This window comes from Emydura macquarii, unplaced genomic scaffold (genome assembly GCF_026122565.2).
Source record: "Emydura macquarii macquarii isolate MOO-44397 ecotype Brisbane River unplaced genomic scaffold, CSIRO-AGI_Emac_v2 contig_3517, whole genome shotgun sequence".
Classification (NCBI taxonomy): domain Eukaryota; kingdom Metazoa; phylum Chordata; order Testudines; family Chelidae; genus Emydura; species Emydura macquarii.
Genome location: NW_027133654.1, coordinates 2,956,376 through 2,980,532, shown reverse-complemented (window position 1 = coordinate 2,980,532; position 24,157 = coordinate 2,956,376). Strand labels below are relative to the sequence as shown.

The window sequence follows — 24,157 nt, the reverse complement described above, 5'->3', positions numbered from 1 at the left end:
TCTTCAAGTAAATTACTTTATGATCACTTACCACTGGGGAAAAAACAATTCTTTGCTCTATTAAGTAATATGTTCAGAATAAAACAAGCCATGTGAATCAGTTACTGCATTAAACTACATAGAGTTGGTTGCAAAAATGAATTTCCATCCTATGGGAAATTCTTACATCGCAACCTTTGTTTGCATCCCAAATTGGGATGGAAAGTTGAAATATTTTGTGGAACAAAAATTTCAAAAAAATTTGATTTGGAAACATCAACATGATGTTATTGAAGTGATGTGCATTGATATTGTTGAAATGTTATGGTATATGATGATGTTATAATTAATTTTTGTGATACAGAAAACAAAATGAAATCAGAAAGTTGGTATGAAATACTAATTTAGATTATTGTTTCAAAATTGTTCTGTCAAAAATTTAATCTATATATTCCTGTGAAATGTTTAAATTACAAAAAACAGCATTTTCCAAAGGAAAACTGTTCAGTTAAAAATGTTTTGACCAGTTCTAAAACTGGAGAACTATCTTGTCTAGATAAATAGAAATTCTTACTAGAGGGAACAGAATGACAACATGTTTTCCCATTATGGAAGACCCAGTGTCAAACCACCTGAGAACATATGACCATATTTCTCCAAAAACAGCTCAGATGACAGAATAGAAATGCTAAGAAAAAGAATTTTTATTTTCAACATGAAGGTAATTCCATCTCTCTTTACCCATTTCTCTAAATCACTATTTATGATGATTAATTTGTAGAAGTAGTAGTTTCGGGAACTTTCTGACACTTGGAAAAACCCCCCACCAAAACCGTAATAAGACAAGAAACATTCCCTAGATGAGGCATATGTGCCAGTCCTTATCTGTTGGTTGTATCCTGTCTCTCTGGTTAATGGAGACAGCTAGGGGATTAGGCAGGAAGAGCCCTATACCTAGGAGCTTAGTAACCTGATTGCTCCAGAAGCATCTGCTTTTACTCACAGATGGTTTTGCAACTTAGAGCTCTGCATGCCTTAATTTTTTGTTGTGATCCTGGTCCTGGAGACCTCTAGTTCACACACCAAAGTAATGTATAGGCATAGCAGCTCTAGTTCCTGATTTAAGACTTATATGACATATCAAAGAATTTGGGTCCTTTCTAGCATTATTTTAATAGCATTGAATATATACTTGAAATGCTGAACAGCTGTCCTTGACAGAGAAATTTGATTTGCATAATGCTTTATTAATGTTTTGAAGCATTTTTATGATAGAGGGGGCATAGTAAAAACAATCTGGAATAACTGTCACTGAAAATCAATTTCTGTGCTGTATCAGCAGAAGTGAACTAAAGTTTAAAAGAGAGATTGTGGTGGTCTCTTTGGCCTTTTGAAGGTCTGATTACTGTAGAGTTCAAATTAAATACATGCCATAATAACTGTTTTCGCCTAGAGGCCTGTTATATTTTGCTATCAGAAATCACATTTAAGGGCTTTTAAGAAAGATGTAATAAGTAATATCAGTTTACAAGAGGGACCCACCATCCAATTATCCCTATCGACTGTAATAGCTGTCCTTGATCCAAACAAGAGTAAGACACAGGATTAAGAATTAAGAGTTCTGGATTCTCTTACCAAGTCTACCACAAACTTCTTTTTGACCACAAAACTTCTTTGAGCAAGTAATAGGGACAAATAATTTCTTCTACCTTTTCTTTTATGGGAAATACATGTGGTTTTTTCCCTAATACCACTGGCAATAGGTCTTCATAGTTTGCTTAGATTAATTGTTGGGGTTTTTTTTTTAGCATTCATGATTTTCTACATCATTTGTCGTGTCTGCAAGATAGATACTAAAGTCCAGTGAAATAGTCTATTCAACAATTTGTGACTTTACTGATCATTGTTAGGAGGAGATCATCAACTAATACAACAAATACAATATCTACCCCCACATCCAGCCCTATAGCCAAATTGAACAGGGTCAAAGAAATGTCAAGAAACTTTTAGATTGCCCACCATAGGCTTTGAATGACTTTTTTTTAAAGATGATAGGTTGGTAGCCAGATTGTAAGCATCAAGAATTGGTTTCTTGAACATGGGCCACACAATATTTCTTTGCAAGCTACTGGAATCCTTCCCCCATGTAGGGAAACATTGATGGAGTGGGAAATGAATAGAAATAATGCTAATGGGAAAAACAATAAAATGATAAATAACACAACCCTTCAAGATTTATTATATTACCTATATTTTCAAAGCTCTGCTTGTGGCTTTTAGCTATGTGTTTCCTATTCAAGTTGAGGGCTGGAAGGATAGTTTAATGGCTAAGCTATTACAGTGGGCCAGAAGAATCCTGAGTTTAGTTCCATTCTTAGCTATAGATTTCCACTTTGGGGAAGCCACTTAATTTTCATTGTACCTGAGTTCTTCATCTGTAAAATAATCATCACTACCTCACAGGATTTAGGTCACAGGATGTATGTATTCATAATTGTGAGGTACTTAGATGCTGTGTTGAGGAGGACCATAAAGCACCTAGATAGATATCAGCTTTAACCTCTGTACTGCTTTAAGCATGTAAAGAAATGCAACTATATATATATATTAAAGCTTTTTTGCTCGTAGGTAATTTTGAGTCACTTACACACCCAATAATGCATGTTACTACCTAATGAAATGGACTTCTTCATTCACTCTTGATATAGTTAACTAGAAACCAAAGCTAAATTTCTTTTCATTATTTCCATTTATTCTGATAACCTGGATTCTTAACAGGATTATTTATATTTGTATTTTTTTAAATCAGTGGATGCATTAGTTTTTTGTGTAAGTGTTTTCTCAGTGAAATGTGGTAATTTTTTTTTTAAATGACCAATCGCAAATTATACATTTTTTGACAGTTACCAGTTGTCAAGTGGATACAAGCCTGCTCCCATGGATCTGAGCTTCATCAAGTTGACCCCCTCTCAAGAAGCCATGGTGGATAAACTAGCAGAGAATGCTCATAATGTGTGGGCAAGGGACCGTATCCGGCAGGGTTGGACGTATGGTATCCAGCAGGTAAGAGCAAACTTGGGCACTGGAAAGTTCAGCCACATATTGAGGTATGGTACAATTGAAATTTGGGATATGGGGTTAGAGGAAGCAGCTGAATGAATCTTAGCCTCTCTGTCAAGAGGGCAAATGATTGGTATCTGTGTTTACATTGTTAATAAATATATTCCTATAGCTAAGCTTGCCAGGAATACTTGACTTGCTCGCTACAAGTAAAGTAATCTCTAATATAACTATAATGAAATTTGTGGTGTGTCTTTGCATGCTCTGGACAGCTACCTAGGGGAAGGGGATGTGATATTTCTTTGTGTGTTGTCTAAAGCATACAGATTAAGTCTTGGGATCCCCTGTGCCTCTGAAATGCTATCCTCTGAATACCTCAGGAAATGATTTACAGTAATTTAAGTAGCCCTCACCCTGGAGATTCAATTTTTCTCTTTGTCCACTGAACAGGTGAAGCCCAGGTAGCAACCGTGTAAACTTCTACTAATTACCCTGCCATATGCATCATCTCTGCTCTAGGAGACCACCATTAAGGGTGGGAGGGTAATTCATTCTCCATGGCCCATACGTATTTATGCCCCTTTGCTGAGGCTAGCAACCCGGGTTTCACTTAGTGCCAGTTCTGGTGGTGGGTTTTTGCTCTGTGTGTTAGAAGTGAGTAAAAATAAAGTATGATGTATTGTTAGCAGCAAAACTTAAGTTCTCTAGCTGTTCTGTGCAAAGATAAATAAACGTACAAATCCCCTTGGTATACAATTTAATCTTCTGTGGTAACTATTAACTTTTTCAAGACAACCTACTGTATCAGTTTGCTATTGTGGACCAGTGGACTCCACCTACCCTTGAATGATTATTTGTGAATTCAAACTAGGATAGGTATGTTCACTTTTGCCAAAGAATGTACAGTAGCATTTCACAGTGAAACTGTAGAAAAATCCACCCTCAAGAAAAAGTTTGAGTTTTCATAGATATGCTCTGGGGAAAAAAAGTCATTTTCAAAATGAAAATAGCTTTTTTTCTTTTTTTCTTTTCAGAAACACAATCATTTTCTGCCTGCAAAATCTGCATTTTGGTTTTGTAAAGAATTCATGTTATACAGTGTAGTTCAGTACATCTTGAATTTTGTTTGACATACAAGAATGAAACTAATGCTGTGTGCAGTGCTCTCATATCAATAAACAACCTGCTGTTTTTACAGTTTTTTTAAATGAATCACTACATTTCATTCATCACAATTGACAGACTATGTTTATGTTGAAGAAATATGCCACATATCATTTCCAGTACCTCAGTCAGTGTATCTTATTAGATAACTCTCATTTTGGGGCTTTGCAAGCCATTGTATAAACGTATCTTACATATTTGGGCCTAAGCAGGTTAATAACAAATGTATTTGTTTACATTTGAATATTTTTAATATGGGCCCTCATATACTTTGTATAGACATTCAGGGCCATATTCAGCATTGGTGAAACTCCACTGTGTACAATTGGGCTGAATTTACCCTTACTTAATATTCACAGATGCATATTAACACAGACATTTTAAAGTACCTTTGTTTCTGATAGAGAGTTGGCCTAGTGGACTATGGGAGTAATAGTTCCTTGCACTGCCATGTTGGAGAAGCGGACACATTTATTTTTTATCCACAACTTCACTTGTCATTTCTGTGAAGGCAGTGCATTCATTGCCTAGAATGAAGGACTGCCTCTTAATGCTCAACTGCAATATCTCTGGCAAATTAAAGAATGCAATCAGTGATTTCCAGTCTGCATCCCATAATTTCATATTCTGCCAGAACCCAAAAGTTTGCAATGCAGGGCCTCGAAATCGAGAGGATTTAAAATCAGTGAAAAATGGGAGTATTCTTATAGCTTTGGTAGAATCATTGGTAGGTTTGCTATGCCTAAAATCAAATGTAGTAATGCATGTACAATGGACCAATTAAGAACACAATAGATAAAAAATGTGTTTATCTTTGCTAATTAACACACTGGTTTAAAATATAATGTATTAGCAAAATATAGACCCATAATCTAGGGTAAATTAGATGTAAAGGTTGAGGTTCCTTAGGTCTTTGAGAGCAATTATCTTACTTCGTACATCTGAATTTCTATAGAATGACTGACTAATTTTGCCAACCTTATTGCAATGAACTTTTCAACTAAATTATATACTCTTTGTGTTAGTGACATGTCTAGTGATAAAGGCAGATAAGTGAGGCCAGCTAAGAATTTCTTAAATGCTAATGTGTTGGATTGGGGAGAAGAAGAAAGAGGCAAAGCAGGAATGCGTGTTTCTCAGTATTATTCAGATTATTCATTTGTATAGCATTTCTGTGTGTTTCTGTTTGTGTGCCTGTGTGTAGATATGGAAGGCCCTACTTTGTAAAGAATAGATATGGTATGGCAGTTATTCCTGAATAGTAGAGCTGATGTAGGATGATGACATTTCATTTCACATAAACTTTTGAGGTTTCAAAAATCGTTTTTGTTCTGCATTGTAACAAAAACAAAACCTTTTCATATAATTCTGTCATACACATCACATAACCAGCTGCTAACTGATATCTATGCTAATATATGCTTCTGCTTAGCTTTCATATTGGGTTGTACCCTAGGCTATGTTTTGTTATCCCATCATGCTACTGTGACATGTTACAGTACTGCATAAGATAATGTGATGGTATGCTACATGATACTATATACATTGAGATTAAATAGTTCTGTGGAATAGTCTGCGGCGGGGAGGGAAGCCCTATTGCTTGGAGAGATTTGAAAGTCTATTGAACAAATCATTGGAAAATAGATCATAAAGAGCAATTGTGCTGGGGGTGGACTAAATGACAGGGTAGGTCTTTTCTATCTCTAATTGCTAAAATTCTGTGATTCTAAAATGGCTACAAATTAAAGGGATACTGTCAAGTAGTTCAGGTTCCAAATATAACCCATTTTTATTATTATAATCTGGGGAGCAATGCCCTCCAGATTCTACATATCTTCTCCTAACTTCATGACTGCTTACAAGGAAAGTTTTAACAAATGATAGCCACTGTTTATGTATGACTGTATACAGTATTTTTATTGTGCTGCTGCAGAGCCAACCAGCCAGCCAGCAGAGGGAGCACAAGTTAACTAATAAATCCTGTTCCCAGAACTGTGCTGACATCAATGCTGACACTGATCACAAACAAGTAAGTACTGTAAATAAGGCAGAGCCACATTAGCTTGTGCTTCATAAACAATGCAGGAGGCACAAATGAGTGTTTATGAAATGGAAAAAGATAAAATAATTAGGAAACATTTTTTTTATCTTATGGAAAGGTAGTGAATATCAACGGTAAGTGAAAAACAAATGTACATATATATAAAATATGAAAATACTTGACAGTGTCCCTTTAAGGGAGAACATGCTTGCTCTCAGATTGGTCATTTTCTCTGAACTGAGGGAGTTGTATGAGACCTGAATAGGTCAGGCAAACAGCACCAAATATCTGTCTGGTAAACTCAGTAAAGTAATTGGGGGTGGCTGTACAATGAGTCATTTTATCCCTATCTGTCTATGGTGTTTGACCTAAGAGATGTTATAATTCATTATCTGTCCCAGTTGTCTTTAAGTACTTCACCATATCTCTAACTTCAAACCATAAATGTGATCAAACTGATTTAAAAATATAGGTTTTCCACCTTCCAAGCCATAAATCCTTCTGAATTAATGCAGTTTACAGTGTTGCAAACTCTTGCAAAGTTATCCCTAATCTTGCGATATTTGGTGCTTTTTGTAATGCCTTAGACTCTGAAGTCATGTGAATATAGAAGATCTTCAGTTTTCATTTAAAAAAAAAAGAAGTAGGTTTCTAGCCCTCATCATTGCAGAGATTAGCTGGAAAATGTGTATCCTAATAGTTCAAAGGTCAGAGGGCAAAAAGAACTCAAAATACATTATTTTTAAAATCTCATGATATTTAAGCCAGTCTGATGTTTTTTTGGGGACTGGCTCATGATTTTCAAACACTTGGGGTTTGTAATACTGGGTTCTCTCTGCTGGAGTTGGGATGGGGTAGCAAAGCCATGAGCTTTACACACTCTGTGTGTCTCCACTGCAGCTAGACATCCGTGGCTGGCTCGGGTCAGCTGGCTCAGTCTTGCAGCTCTTGGTGTCAGACTCAGGGCTGTTTAATTTCAGTATAGATGTTTCAGTTTGGACTTCAGCCCAAGCTCTGGGACCCTATCCCCTCATAGGGTCCTAGAGGCCAGGCTCCAGCCTGAGCCTGAACATCTACAATACAGCTAAACAGCCCCTTAGCCTGAGCCCCGTGAGCCTGAGTCAGCTGGCATAGGGCAGCCGTGGGTTTTTAATTGTAGTATAGCTATACCTAGGTCAACTGCAATAGCTTCCACATCTGTTACTCTCTCCCCCTCCATGTCCCGTAAAGTGTAGAGCCACATGCTTATGGGTATACTGGCTATGGCCTGACCCTTCTCCAATCCATCCTGAGACAGCAGTTCCCAAACCTGTGGGTCATGACCCCAAATGCGGTCACTTCATCAGCAGATAGGGTCATGGCAATCCCGACCGTGCAGAGGACGCCATTTCACAAAATGGCCTCCTCCACACAGCGTGACCTCACATGCACACGGAGGATGCTATTTTGCTTTACAAAACGGTGCTCTCCATGCAGCATGACCTCGCATGCACCATATGCGTGTGAGATTATGCAGTCCAGAGGATGCCGTTTTGTAAAGCAAATTGGCGTCGTCCTTGCGGCATGACCTTACATGTACAGTGCATGTGAGGTCACACTGCAGGGAGGATACCATTTTTAAACTGCAATTTCCATGCTGTCTTGTGTAGTGGGGAAACAACACAACTGAATATGCGGTCATTCAGGGAAAACGTTTGGGAACCGCTGCTCTAAGACCTCTTTCTCCACTAGCACAAATGGATGCTTATGAAGTACAGCTCTGTCACATGCTTGGAGTTGTTGTTAGCTCCTGCATTGGCTTTTTGTAGCTTGCTACTATTGTGGAGCAGAACTACACTAGTTCTGCTTCCTTTCTGGCACTGTGGGCCGTCCAATAGGGCAGAGGGAGTGTAAGCAGATGGTTTGTCTCTTTAAAAAGCAAGAGGCCTAGGGCCTCGCCAGCCCTGTTCACTCAGCCTTATCTGTGCCATAATTAGCTGCCTACCAGCCTATGGGGGCTGGATTACTTGAGGTCAGATGACAGCCTGAACCTCATGAAAGGGCTGAGAAAACTCAAGTTGAAGGAGGAACCATAGAGAGTAGTTTGGGCTCCTGTGGAAGACCCAGAAGAAGGGTTTGGAAGCACTCCAGAGACCTGGTCTGGGCATCAGTGCTCTATCTCAGAGTGGGAGAGATGGAAAGGTAGCCCAGAGGAGTGGGAGGAGGGGCTGAGGCTGTGAGGAGACTTCAGAGAAGGAGCCTGGGAGTCAGGGCTCTATCACAGAGCCATAAACACTCAAAGGTAACCTAGAAGGCACTGGGAACTGACCCCAGAGGTCAGGCTGAAGAGTCCAAGCAAGGCAGAAGACTCTTTTGTTTCTTTGCGGCTTTGATTTGAACTTTTGTTACCCAAGAAGGGGATTGAACTCTGAGGGTGACCCTGCTGGAGGGCTGGAGCCATGGAAATCCCGGAGAGAGAGAAAACCAGGTGAGGGGAAACTGAGGCAGGGAACACCTGCAGCCCCATGCTTGACCCCAGTGCGGGGAGGCGGGGCCTTTACAGGGAAGGCATGCTTATGACAAGCAGGATTTAGGCCATATTGATGTCATGCTTAGAGAGACTGGCTTCAGTTATACACAGTACGTTGTACATGCAGCTTTTTTTTTTTTTTTTTTTAAGTGTGTCCACAAAGACAATAGAATTACTTTACTTCATCTAATAACTTTACAGCAAGGCATCTTTCTCATTCTTCAAGCTGTTATGATTTGTTGCAGAAAGCCCTCAGATACTGAAGACACTACTCTGCAAAAATGAGTGCTAGAAAATAGTTATTAAAAAGCAGTTTTCATATAATAAATTCTTGCTACTTATGTGGACAGGACGTTTTTTTTAAAGCTGCTATGATATGTAGGTTACCATGTCGCTGCCTGCTCAAGTCAAAAATAACCATGGTGGACAACAGGTGTCAGCTGTGGGTTCCTATGGATACAGGGTCAAACAATTTTCAGTCACATATATAAAGTATGCTAAACCACTGTTCCACCTGGAGTTGGCCAACCCTCTGCTGGTCTGACCAAACTTCCCTCCTGTTGAGACGACAAGGAGAATTGATTGGAATACATGGATGAATGAAACATAGACATGGGGAAGGAAAAAACCTCCAACTCAAAGTTTGTCACTTATTTTTCTTTTAAACTGAGAAAACTGATATTGCTATGTTGTTAAGGTATACAGAGAAGGGTCTCTTTTTGTAAAAATTACTAGCATTGCGTGACTTTCACATTTTGCATTATTTATGCTGCCATTATTTATACTGCTGTATTTGTAACTTCCTTTAGTTAGAAACCTATGGGGGCCAATTCTGCATCCTGTACACACATGCAACTCCCACTAAGTGCAATGGTAGCTGCAGATGTACCTCCAAAGGCAGAATTTAGCCACTACGGTGGACTTTAGGAATAGGATTTGTTTTCTGAGGTGAATACAGCTGAGACACTTTTCAACAGAATTAGCAAGACTTGACTGAGAGATACCATTTTCCATGAAAAAACAAAACAAAACATGTTTTAATTTAGTTTATGGTTAAATAAAAACTGCCATGATAAATACCAACCCTCAAGACCTCTAAATAACAATGCAACATATTTATGGCACAGGTATTGAAAAGACAAAAAGCTAATTAATTCCTTTGAATACGAGTATCAAGTCCTCCTCCCCCACGTAGTGTTCAGATATTTTGGTAGTGGAGGGATGAGGTATATATAATTAGCTAGACTGATACAGAGATACACAGAATGCTGGTGCTGTGACCCCACAAGAGGAACAGAGCCAGTCATTGATGCAGCTGATACTTATATATTTTTTAAAAATACAAATGTATTTGCACTCCTTTTTGCTGTTTGGTTACATCAGTAATAAGACATTCTCTAAAGGCCAAATTCAGTCATAAGATTACTATATCAAACAGTAAATTCATGTTAGTAAGAGTAGAAAAAATGGTCACCATCAGAAATGTAATGAATTGTCCACATAGTTTCATATAAAGACAGATGACGTGTATGCCATGTCTTGAAAGTCTAAAGTGGTATTTGAAACATGACAAGGGTGGCAGTAGCAATACCATTTGTGTAGAGATCCCATATGTAGAAATTATGTGACTAAACAAATTTCAGACCCGAGGCAACATGGTAGTTACGATGACACCATAGGTTGTGGGCAAACTGACACTGTGAATTAAATATTTTTAAATGGGAGTGTAGGGCACATGTATTATGCTAAACCAGAAAGCTTATTTGTATAGTGCAAATAAACTACTCCGTTTTCATATGGTGTACTGCGCACAGGCCTAATGTGCCATGGTTGTGATAGCGTTGCAGACAATCATGCAAATTGTGATTTAACATAGTAACTGCCCAGACACCATTTGTGCCACTGGCAGGACATATGGGAGAAGTTCTTGCGTATCATGTCACAGTAATGGAATACAGGTTCAAGGTACTATTATGTGTGAATCCCTGGGATGCATTTGTAACTAGCTTACACAACTTCTTCAGAACTTTGTCTTTGGATCATGTGGAGAAATTCATTTTCTGAGCGGGACCATTTATCCCATTATTTATCTTCTACAGGACTAATATTGCCTGCTAAAGGACTACTAGTAGAGACATTACTCAAGATATCTGGGAGCAGGATCCTATTTATGATATACCCAAATTCAATCATATCCCATTTTTGCCATTGTCTCCTGCAAGTCCCATTGCGCAATTTACAATTATGAGTGGATGAGTAAGAGGGAGGTTTAATAACCAGAATGCTATTGCATCTATCATATTGCTTATACTTGCAGTTAGTCAAAATCATTGGCTTTCCTTAATGTGTTCTTCAGCAGGGATGAGGTATTGTCAAGGGTTTACTGTCAAGTTGGAAAGGCTTATTGAGTGGAGTTCCATAGGGATCAGTTCTGGGTCCAGTTCTGTTCAATATCTTCATCAGTGATTTAGATAATGTCATAGGAAGTACACTTACAAAGTTTGCAGATACCAAGCTGGGAGAGTTGCGAGTGCTTGGAAGATAGGATTAAAATTTGAAATGATCTGAACAAACTGGAGATATGGTCTGAAGTAAATAGGGGGAAATGTAATAAGGACAAATTCAAAGTACTCCACTTAGGAAAGAACAATCAGTTGCACACATGCAAAATGGGAAGTGACTCCCTAGGAAAGAGTACTCTGGTAAGGGATCTGGGGATCATAGTGGATCACAAGCTAAATATGAGTCAACAGTGTAACACTGTTACCAAAAAAAAACGAAAAACAAAAAATCAAACATCATTCTGGGATGTATTAGCAGGAGTGTTGTAAGCAAGTCATGAGAAGTAAGTCTTCCATTCTACTCACACTGACTAGGAGTATTGTGTCTGGTTCTAGGTGCCACATTTCAGGAAAGATGTGGACAAATTGGAGAAAGTCCAGAGAAGAGCAACAAAAATTATTAAAGGTCTAGAAAACATGACCAAGGGGGGAAGATTGTAAAAATTGGGTTAATCTGAAGATGAGAGGACTGAGGGGGGGACATGATAACAGCTTTCAAGTACATAAAAAGTTGTTACAAGGAGGAGGGAGAAAAATTGTTCTCCTCAACCTCTGAGGATAGGACAAGAAGCAATGGGCTTAAATTGCAGCGAGGGCGGTTTAGGTTGCACATCAGGAAAAAACTTCCTGTCAGAATAGTTAAGCACTGGAATAAATTGCCTATGGAGGTTGTGGAATCTCCATCATCGGAGATTTTTAAGAACAGGTTAGACAAACACCTCTCAGGATGGTCTAATAGTTAGTCCTTCCATTAATGCAGGAGACTGGACTAAATGACCTCTCGAGGTCCCTTCCAGTCCTACATATTCTATGATTCTGGCCTTGGAATCTTTAAATCTTGAATTAGCTCCCTACTTATGTCAACTGTTCTTTCAGTATCTCTTTATGTGGCATTTGTCATACCCTTTTACTTTATACATGTTGCAGCCCTCACTGGATCATTTATCCATTCTGTGTGCCTGCCACATGCCTATAGCATGCGTGTATGCACATATACACGTTACTGTCTATTTCTACTGTGAAGGGTTGTTGGGCCTAATCCTTTCTAATGGGAGTTTTAACAACCTCTTTGATGGCCTACATTGTTCTTGTTTGTGTGCATTTCTTTAGGCCATCCCTTCCGCCTATTTCCTAGTAGCTGTCATTGGTATGGAGCATTGTTTGCCTGATATGAGCCTTTAGAACCTGCATTTCCACTATATATGCACAAACACTTAATTCATGTCCTACTAATTCTCTATACTCTTTTTCCTGCGTACATTTGCAGGTATTTTTCTAGCCTCTCCACAAGGATGTGGAGAGATTTCTTTCACGGCTACTGTCACTACTAATAGACTCTCTGAAGTGCAGAAGTGAAAACCTAGAAAGGAAAATAATCCTCAATAGTGTTGTCATAATGTATATTAATAGACCATATAAACAACATTTGCAATTGAAATGACATTGACAAAGGGGAAAAAAATCAATTTTATGTTAAAAACAAACTTTAAAACTCACTTAATAACTTCACTCCATTGGGAGCAGAGAGCTGAATTTGTTTGTCTTATGTTACACTAACAAAATTCTACAGTAGAGCACCACACTGAGGGAAAGGCATTTACACTCAGATTCTTAGTAGAATTGAAAAATCCAATACTTTATTTTGGAAAAATACATGCCTTGAGTATTTTGCGTTAGAAGGAGCCACTTTAGATTTTTGGTGTTGTGGCACTTTTGTTCCTCTATGAAGAATAAGAATCTTGGTACTGATCCTGCTCCCATTCAAATCAATTGCAAACCACCCACTGACTTCGGGTAATTCAAGATCAGCACTTGTTTATGAAGCACTTATCAGCACTTATTTATGAAGTTTTTATATTATGTTGGCTCCTAGGAGTTCCAGTCATGGACTAAGACCCCATTGTGCTAGTTGCTGTACAAACAAAAGAAAAACATGATCCCCATTTCAAAGAGAGTACAAAATCTTAGATTGTAAACAAGTCACTTCTCTCCTTGATTTTCATAGTTGGTGTTGCCTGAACATATTTCCATTACGTTATATGGCGGAAAATGAAAGAAAACTTAAGCCTTGTCATTAACTGTCAATTATTGTGAATAAATTGGTTTTCTGGAATTCAGCATTCATGTCAATTTCAAGAACTTCACAGTTTCCTCTGCAAGATGCTTGTTGTACATATGGTGCTATGCAAGTCTTCATGTTGCTTTGTGAAAGTCAGCTGATGCTACAGTACATTTTATCTGTCCTTGCTATTTTATTTTTAAGAAAAATGTTTTCTTAACTTGGTCTCTCTGAAATTGTTTTTTAATGATTTTTAATAACTTATCCTTATGCAGGATGTGAAAAATCGACGAAACCCCCGCCTTGTCCCTTATGCCCTTCTGGATGATCGTACCAAGAAGTCAAACAAAGATAGCCTCCGGGAGGCCGTGCGAACCCTTCTTGGCTATGGTTACAACCTTGAGGCTCCTGATCAAGATCACGGTATTTAATTCAGTTTTTTTCCCTCTCAAGAATCAATGTAATTTTCACTAGATACTGGTGATGATAAAGGCATATCTATTTGTTAAATTTTAGTCCAATAATCATATCCAGGACATAACATTGCTTCTAGAAATTACCTTTCTTTGTATTTCTCTCCATCATCCATCTTTGTTGCTGCTCTTTATAGTCTCTTTTTAGTCTGTCTCTTCATTTCCCATCTTGCTTCAAATTAGGTATTTTAACATTTAAAATGGTTTTAGCTTCATTTTTGTTTCAAGAATGTAATTCCACTGAATTCACTATTGTTCATGGCATATACACTTTTGACACTGATTATGAACCAGTCCAAAATATATATTTCTAATCCATCTGCTGTACATGTGTTAGAAGCAAAACAAAAACAACCCCCCCAAACACATTTTGGTTTAATTAGCTATATATCAGAATACAATGCACAGCTGTTGTTTTCACAGTTATCAATTAATCTGAAACAGAAGGCGCAAGTATCTGTATTAAATATATACAATGTCTTATGTATTATTCAGTTATATAGAATTATATATGTGCACAGTAAATTATGTCAGAGACCTATGAGAGAGATCACTGTTTTAGGTTTTCACTGTTCTTTGGTGTATAAAATCCACATGTTGAGCTGTTTTTTGAGTTTGGCTTTCTCTACTCCTATTGATTTTTAATTTGAGTCTCACCTACATAAACAGCATGTCACTGCACAATTTATGTGTAACTAGAGTAATAAAATATACAAGTATTGTTCAATAATTGCTTGTGCTTAACCCTGGAAAATCAGAAACATAGAACAGCAATTTTAAATAATTTTGATATTTACAGCAGTTGCACAAATACATCGCAGCCATAACATTACTCAAGAAAGATCCCCACTTCAGGTTGTGTGTGCCATGGATGCACAATCCTGAACCTCTGGCGTAACGGTATCTGCTTGGGCTATGCTCATCCTGCCTATGCCTCCGTCCAGTTGTGGATGTTTAAGGAGCACTACATCTCTGTCACTCAGTTCTTTCTGACTCTCCTAGGTGGAGAACAGGAAGAAGAGAGTAGTGTTGGATATGGACAGGGTTGGTCGCTTTTCCTTTGAAGAAAATTAGTTTTCTCTGTGTATACGGTTTTTTGTTCTTATAGTTAATAGTTGGTATCAGGGTGGTTTGTTTGTTTTTTTAGCCCTATTGAACTTGTTTCCTGAGCCATTGCAGGGATAACAAGGGTGGCCAAATCTATTGGCTTCAAGCTGTGCCGATCTCTCATTGATGAACAAACAAAAGGTCTACTCTGACTTGGGGAAATGCTCCACATTTCAGTCACTTACCAGCAGCACATATTGCCAAGGAAAATTGCCTTAAGCTTCACCTTTTAGAGGTGGCATGAGGTTATCATCTTCCAGCTCTGATCTGGCAGGGTTTCATTTTTCTGAGGTGGGAATGGGTACCCAGAAAAGCTCTATGCCTAAAAACACCTCCGTGTGTAGGGACTTCGCTAAGTCTTCCTGTGCCATTGGGTTATGCTAATCAATCTTCTGAGTCCTTTAGCCTTAAGGCAGTGTTCCCCAAGGACTGGTGTCTGAATCAAGCATTGTCTCAACCTCCACATCAAGCCGTCACCAAGCAGAATCCTTGAAGAAGAATAAAAAACACCTCATTGTAAACTGAGTCAGAACCTCAGAATTTGATTAATTTGCTTGGTTGTAGTCAGATTCAGAACCAATCTACACACACTGTATGTAGGAAATTTAATAATGTAATTCCTAGTACTGCAAAGGATCCTTTAGTGTGGACCTGAATGTCAGTGAGACTGCATGTGGGTTCAATGGCCCATGCTGTTTTAGGATTGATGCCTTAGACAACTGTTTTGTTCTTACACATCAGTTTAACTTAGTTTGTGTGAAATCATTGGCTCTGAAATACTTTTCTTTAAAACTTGAAAATTTGTTTACTTTCCTAATGTATGGCATAACTTTTCTTAAGGCTTTAATATTGGGTGTTATGCACATGTGTTAAAGAAAGAGAGAACCTCTATGTTCTTTCAACTTTTTTCAAACAAGTAACAAGCTAGCTGTTGTCCAGGGTTTCATACTGGTCAATGACCAATGCAAGGACTAATCTCAAAGACAAGAAAATAGGTGACAAAGTCTTGAAAATTATGACTCAAGTGACACCATTTTATGATAGATTTTAGATGATTGCTCTAATAGTAGGGAGCCATTAGAAAGGACTTCTGATGAATTTGTGAGTGCCCTCATTTGAAAGATTGTTACTTTCCCAGTCAGTTTGAATTTGCAGAGAATGAACAGACTGTGCAGTGTTGCTCATGAGTATTCTAATCACAAAGCATCTAGAATTTGAGGACACTTCCTGCATCATTTCTGTATTTAGCCTTTGATACGTACTGTAGATCACCTGCCACTCAGGAGAGACATTATTTTATCATTGCTTCTTAAAGGAAATCAGCTGTATAAAGAAATAAAATAGAGTCTGGCTGCAGGGGAAAAAGTTATGGGGAAAATTCAGAAATTATAAACTGGATATACACAGAAAAACTATTTCTGAGGGAAGCCTTCATAATTATGTATGATAAAACTTGCTCTAGGATACACGATTTTGGAAATAAAGTAATTGGTTTTTTGAGTATGCACGGGGGTGCATGGTGTTCTCTTCTGTGTACGTAGATGATAGTTAAGAAGATGTCACTAACTCCATCAAAATTTAAGTATATAATGAAATCATTAAGAGAATATACCTGCACCACTTTGAGATTGCCCCTAAATGTCTGGTGTCTGAAATGTGCTGTTAGTCCATTTTAGACTGCAAACTCTTTGGGGCAAGGACTGGGTTGCTATATGTACTTGTACAGCACTGTCCACACTAGCAATGCTCATAAAATAATACATGCCAAATTCAACAGCATGCCTCTCACTACACTTAAATATTTAGGTTTGCATATTTTTTAATAGCGATACTCTCAGCTTTGCAGTAGATTGCACCAGGGCCCAAAGCTAATAATTTTTCAAGATGTATGGCCTGTGTGTCTATGGCAGAATTGTAGAATGAAACTCACAAGTTTCAGTTATTAACTGCTCTTTGGTATTATTAAAAAGAGTCTTCTGTGTTTACACCATTCATGGAGCAAAGAATGATGAGAAGAAAGCATTATTTAAACCCAATTAATATAACTTTAAACATTCAGAACCCTATTCTGGGTGCTGATTCAAATAGGTGTATGCCAGAAATCTTGAGAGCAGAAGTGGCAATGCCCAAGAGAAATTGCCTGTTTATTTCTCATTTTCTCCTCTGAGAATTCAGAGAGAAACTGCTTTGAGGGTTCTCCTTGACTGACTGACATTGCAGTGGAGTTTAACAGAGTGTAGTGATGGGAAAATGGGTGAGGCTAAAGTACATACGAGGCCCCTAAGAACAAAGAATTGTCATTACCCACAGGAACACACACACAATTTTTCTACTCTTAGTAGGAAATAAAATTTGCAAGAGGGTGAGGCCTAGAGTTAATGTCAGGAAGAATATGAATGTGTATAAAAGTTGCTTTTGCAATTAACATATATGAGCCTGCTGGGATGGAGAACATTTTGCAAAATACATTCCATATTCACTAAGTTATTTTAGGAATATGCCAAATGAGGAGAAATATGGTTATTTTATATTCAATCCACCCCATCAATATCCTTCTATTTGATTTATTTAAAGTACATTGTGCCTGAGGACCCATGGACCCATGCTTGTATATATCCATGGTCTTAAATACCTGATATTTCCTCCTCTGCAATGTAGTGTGGAGATTTACATTTCCATCGAGGACTCTTCTGTGATGTATGTTGGGGTATGGATTCCCCTTCTCGGGGCCTACTTTGCAATTGTTACACACATACTCACATACAGCTTGCACAACTAAATACCATAATTCTGAGATGCTTTTAGCCCTAACATTCATGCATAAGGTGTCCAAGAAGTGGCCCCTGTTTTTTAGTTATTTTATTATGTTTGTACTAAATTGGATGTTTCTAGCCGCAAATTATTTAGATTTAGTGCTGTTGTATTAAATGCTTCATTTAGTGTCTAGATGTAATATAATGTGAATAATAGTATGAAATAAATGCAAATGAAGACTAAACTTGCATTTTTCTAAGTAATATATTCAAGGTATTTGAAAAGCTTGTGGCAGACATTTTTTTATTGATTTTTAGAATATGACAGTACCGTGAACAGATCGAGTTAAACTGCTAGGTTACAGTTATTGTCTTTAGAAACATAAAGTGATTGTTTTGCAGAATCACTGTTTTCTCAGGTTTTCTTGTCTGACAAAGAATGTTTTCTTTTGTAACATTGTGGGAAGTCCCTCATCATTGAAATTCAATTCAGTATTGTAAAAGGATTTAGAGACCTCTAGTGGTTTTCTGGTTCTTGGTTCATGGATTTGTCTAGCCTTGGTTGACAAATTCAACTGTATCCTTATTAATTGTTGTTTATTGCTTCCAGTAGCATCCTAAATTTCTAGGTGCTATACAAACATAATAGGAAGATATAGGACCATTTAGAATGTAAACATACAGTGAATCAGACAAAGTGCAAGAGCAATGGGTGAAACATACAAGTTGTTGGGTGAGATTTGTTTTTTTTTAAATTAGATAAATACACTATTCCCAATTGCTGTTCAATCTTGCTATTAGTAGTCAGCTAATTTCTTGTAGACGCATGACGCTGGGGGTCTCCAGGAGGCATTTGAATGCTGCGAAGGCAATGGTCACATAAAGCATCAAGGATAGAAAAAAGTTTATAAATAGCTGTGCAGAAGAAAGCTCAGGGGCAGTTTTGTTGAGGCTGTCATCACTGGCAGGGCAGAGGAGGGGGGATGGAAGTCAGGAAAAGAGAGGAGAACAGATAAGTACAGAGGAGAGAGTTATATAGAATCTTCAAGGCAAGAACAAGAAGCTGGAACATGATGTAGTGGGGTTATTTGAAGGATGAGATGGAGAATGGGTTGTTGATGTGGTCAAAGCAGCAGGCAAGAAGGGTGGTCTTAGCAGCTATGTCTTGTACAGACTGAAGGGAAGCAATGGAGCTAACCGGAAGACCAAAGAGGAGTTTACGGTAGTCAAGATGGGGGAGAGAGTCCCTGAATAAGAGTTTTAGCTGTATGTGAAAGTAAAGAATGAATCATTGAAATCTTGTGGAGAAAGAAGCAGCAAGATTTAGACATAAATCTGGATGTGCTGGAGAAGGGAAATGGAGGTGCCAAAGGATAAGTCCCAGGTTCTGGGCCTGACTGACTGGTAAGATGATGTCATTGTCTATAATGACAGAAAATATGGGAACTGGGAAGACAGTAAGGGGCTTGATTCTCCTTCTCTTCCTTGTGCCTTGAAGTCCTTTATATCTTTGTAGAATGTGATCATTGCCATTTACACCCACTTTGCACAGGTGTGACTATAAAATTTAAACTGACAGTGGGACATTTGGAAGGAAATGTCAGAAATAGCTAAAATGCAGGACTGGAAGGGTGTAGGGGAGATGAGTTAGGAATAGTGAGAGTTTGCAAGTAATCAGCTTAGAGGTGGTGGTTAAAGCTGTGTAAGAGGGTGAAATAGCTCAGAGAAAGAATGTAAAGTTAGAAAAGGAGGCAGCCAACATCACAGCCCTCTGGGTACTCCCATGGAAAGAGGTAGGGAGTAGGAGAACCCACCAAAAGGATCAGCCAGAGAGATAGGAAGAAGACAGGATAAGATGTCCAGAAGGGGGGTATGAATGACAGTATAAAAAGCATCATAGTGATGAAGAAAGGTTAGGGTGGAGTAGAAACCTTGAGAAATTTTCTAGGAACAGGGCATTAGAAAACTTTGTGAGAGCAGTTTCATTAGAGTGTGGTGGACAGAAGCTAGTTTGGAGAGGATGAAGCACTCTAGGCAATGGTTGTAGATGCATGCTCAATAGGGTTAGAGCTGAGGGGAAGAAGGGAGCAGGTGCAGAATGAAAGCCAGCCCTTGACTCTGTTTGTGTCTGTGGAGGAAACTATAATATACTTGTATCCTGAGGAGATGGAGCCAGAGAAGAGTTGGAGGTTAAGAAGGAGGGAAGAAAAATAAATGAAAGCAGGGGGGCCAGGAATGATATGGGCTCAGGAGAGTAGATGAAGGGTCAGAGGTTAGAGATGAAGTGTGAAACCTCCTCGTTATTTTTAACGGAAAAAGAGCCAGGAATTCATGCATTCCAAAGCGACACATGCACATTTATATTGTTTCCTTTTAAAATCCAAATACATTTTATTTACTGAATTGGATTAATTTTAAACCCAGGCATTTCCCATCCAGTAATTTTTCAGTGGAGTTTACATCTCTTGTAATCAAGATGATACTGTTTGTGTAATAATATTGGTGGTAAGTGTAAGATTAATGTGTCTTTCTGCTGGGGATTTTTTAAACAGTGTTTCATGCTGAGCCCCTCTTGAAAGAATCATATGTAGCCATATTAATCTTTGAGGAAAAGTAGGTTCAAGGCAGAAAATGTGATACTTATAATTAATTATTAAAGAGTGGGAACTTGTGTGTTGTAAACTTGTGTGTTGTTCTTTACCTGTTGTTGTAATCAGGACAGCTATTTAATAGGACACTATATATACAACAGTTTAGGACAGGAAGTGAATAAGCATAGTCTATGCAGTTGAAACTTCATATGTTACTTCAGTGTCCAGCAATATTTTCTAAATATCTCTTTGGGTCTTATTTCAAGCATCATAAAAACATTATGATTTTTCTTTTATCCTTGAACAGTTTACAGCCTTGAGCTCTGTGTAATCTTGAAAGTTTGTCCCTCTCGCCAGCAGAAATGGGTCCAATAAAAGATATGACCTCACCCACTTAGCCTCAAATCAATCAGTTTTGTTATAATAAGAAATGCCCCTTATTTGTCCTACACTGTGTTTTAAAGGGCATCTGTTTTTTCACACCCACTGTCCTTTCTCCTTGTCGGAAGTTGATATAATTTTCCTAATGTAGAAATGTGGTCATCTGGTGCACACGTTTGCTATAGACTCATGCAGATAAATGCTTCCTTTCCTCCTGCCCTCTCATCCCACTGCAAAAAAGGATGCTTAAATTACATGGTTCAAATTGTGTCCTTACCTATGCACGTATAACTGGGTAGGGCTCATTTCAGTAAATCTGTATATTTATGGTATTTTCTTGTACATTACCAGACATCGGTAGCATTACCAGCTACTATTACTAGCTCACTGTATTAACTGAGCTTTTGGGGCTTCAGTTCTTGACCATACAGCATCATGGTGTATGTTAAATCATTGCTAAATGCCATGATCTACATCCTAATATTTTTCCGTAAGGTTGAGAGGCATGGGTAATGTACAGGCACAGTAAGAATCTCCTTTTATTTTCATTGCTTTCACTTTGTCATCAGATAAATATAAGGGTCTTTTTTTTTTTTAAATTCACAGCTACAAGGTCCTATGTGTGCGGTGGGATAATGGAAAGATTCCGGATATTCCGCACAGAGAAAACTTATGCAGTGAAGGCTGGAAAATGGTACTTTGAGTTTGAGGCGGTCACTGCAGGAGACATGAGAGTTGGCTGGACCAGACCAGGCTGCCAGCCAGATCAGGAACTTGGCTCAGATGAGCAAGCTTTTGTCTTTGATGGCTTCAAGGTTTGTATAGGTCTGTTTTGATGGGCTTGATCGCAAGTAGTGATAGTAAGTTACTAACAAAGATCTGTTAATTTTTCTTCCTATTCCGTATATTGTTATTTCAGCTGCAACTTCAGTATGAAAGAAACAATGAGAGATTGAAATCTAATTGTATGGAAATGTATCGGGAAGCAGTACATTTTTTTTTATGCCACTGGTTTTTGATCCTTCACGAGAATAAAATGACTCATTGAAATGTGGCAGTAAAACATCATGTTAGTGTGAAGGCTTGTGAAACCTCTGCCCTGGTGATAGTTGCTATCTAGCCTAGTGGTGCTCATGTGTATCTTACTATCTAGGCCAGTGGTGACAAAAAATGCAAATTAAATATATTTTGTGTCTGGAGTTGACATTCAGTTATCTTATTATTATTATTATGAGAATTGGCAGATGTTAACATTATTTTTCACAAATTCAATTCTAAGAAATACAGGTTGTCAAGCCAAGCCTGCCTCAGCCTTATTTTATTATTGCTACTGCACTTTTTACTTGACAGCATTGCATGATGCAAACTGAAATGCCTTAACATTGAATTGAAAAATCTGAATTTTTTAAATGGCTGATCAAATTAAATAGCCATTCACAGTGTTCTATCATTAGCAGAGCATGGGCACAGAATATATTTGAAAACGATGATAATAAAAAGCTGAGAATCTGTTTTCATACTAAATTCTGAGTTTAGGCCTTGGTGCTTTCCTTGCAACAGTTTAAGATCACTAACATCTAAAGCAGCATAGAGAATACAGATGCCTGCTCTGTTTTATGTGTAAATCATGTCATCAAGTTTTTCAAGCTAATGCAATCTCAGGTAAAAACTCCTTCAGTCTACCTGTAAGCCAGTAATGGGATTTTAGTAATACTTTTTGTTTCGCTAATGTTAATGTAATGGATATTACCCCCCTTTTTTAGTTGTATTTCTTGCAGGAAGCACATTTTACCCTTGCTGTGTGATCTATTCTGGTTCCCGTCTGATTTCCAGATGATGTTTAAGATGTCGTTTTGACCTGCTATATTTCTTAATGATTTTAGCCGTGACTGCCTTTTAAGAATGGCTCAATCCTCTTGCCGTACCACAGCAATTGAGATCAGCTGATGTGCTGGAACTAACACTTTCCAGTTTATTTGGGAGGCTGTTTACAGGAGGGATTTTAGGAGAAGGTTCTTCAGTTCTGGAATTCACTTCTCTCCTTGGCCCATAAAGAGCTTGAGATTGTTGACCTTTGGGGCGTGCTGCAAGGCTCATGTGTTCTCCCAGACTTTTGAGGTGGGAGTAAGAGGATAGAAACTTAGTCCTGATAGACTGCGTGTGTTAGGAAGAGTTTGTCATTGATACTGGTTTGTTTTGTAAATTTTGTAAGAATTTGTATGTATTTATTTAGATTCTGCTCTTATGCAAACTCCACAGCAACGGGCACCCATTCAAAGCTGCAATATTTATCCCTCTACAGGTCAGTCATGCAAGGTGCTGAGCAACTCTTTGAGGTAATGAATGCCCTCAACTTCTGTAGAAACCAGTAGGAACTGAGGGTGCTCATCAGCCCCAAGAATTGCTCAGCTCCATGTGTGTTGAGGCCTCTAGAGAGCATGGCAGGCATGTTTCATAAACCTAAATAAATGCATTCAGAATAACATGTTTTTGACGTTTGTTTGGAAGCATAAAGTTTAGAGGCCAAGCAATTGTGCATGAGAATAATTAAAAAACCCAAAACTATAGAGCAGCTATTTAACTTTGCAATTAAGACCATATTATTTTCATTACAGACCTTTTGTAGATTTTCCCAATAACAATAAAATATGTTCTTACTCGTGTTACTAATAGGCTGAAATACCAATTTACCCCATCTATTCACTGGGCCTCATTTTACAATACTGATGTTAGGAGTGCTTCAACAAAATTAATTTTAGGATTTCCACTTTCAACGCGTAATTGTGATACTCGTGAGCATTATTTCAGAATGAGATCCTGTGAAAGTATAAATTCTAGTGCTGTGTTAATTGAAGGGGATGATTATTAGTCTGATCGCTGAGGGGGAGAGAAATACTCTCACTGTTTTTATCCTTCTCTGAAATCCCTTTCAGGCCCAACGGTGGCATCAGGGTAATGAGCATTTTGGTCGCTCTTGGCTGGCAGGGGATGTCATAGGATGTATGGTTGACATGAACGAGCACACCATGATGTTCACCCTGAACGGTGAAATCCTGCTTGATGACTCTGGTTCGGAGCTTGCATTCAAGGACTTCGAGGTTGGTGATGGTAAGTGCTTGTATGCTTTGTACTGTTAAATTACCTTTGTTACTAGATTGTGCCTATTGTGAGTTGACATCCTTTTAACGTGCTCTGTGTGGGTGTATGAGCAGATGAGAATGCAACATTGTCACATGTGCATAGCATAGTTTATTAGGCAGAAAAACCTTGGCTTTGCTTTACAGTAACTTTGCTTTCTCTCATTTAACTGAGAATTGCATAGGGCAGAAAGATGAACACCAGTGGAAGTACAATAGTAATTAGTGTATGATGCTGAAATTGAGTACTAGCAATTGCAATTAGAACAGCTTGGCTCATAATTTTGCTACAGTACTGAGGCACTTCTTCAGACCTTGTAGCCATGACTGGAGTACTTAGTT

General features: G+C 38.2%; 1 protein-coding gene across 16 annotated transcripts in view; it reads left to right on the top strand.

The window, feature by feature from the left end:
• The window catches only part of RYR2 (ryanodine receptor 2), a 646,139-nt gene that overhangs the window by 361,963 nt on the left and 260,019 nt on the right, over window positions 1-24,157 (top strand). For 10 of the 16 annotated variants that reach the window (XM_067535786.1, XM_067535788.1, XM_067535791.1 and 7 more), the window contains 5 exons: window positions 2,883-3,042; window positions 6,137-6,232; window positions 13,649-13,796; window positions 21,285-21,493; window positions 23,612-23,786. In XM_067535786.1, coding sequence (XP_067391887.1) covers window positions 2,883-3,042; window positions 6,137-6,232; window positions 13,649-13,796; window positions 21,285-21,493; window positions 23,612-23,786 — 788 coding nt within the window. The remainder of the gene's footprint in view (window positions 1-2,882; window positions 3,043-6,136; window positions 6,233-13,648; window positions 13,797-21,284; window positions 21,494-23,611; window positions 23,787-24,157) is intronic. The other 6 variants (XM_067535799.1, XM_067535792.1, XM_067535798.1 and 3 more) reach the window with 2 other exon arrangements.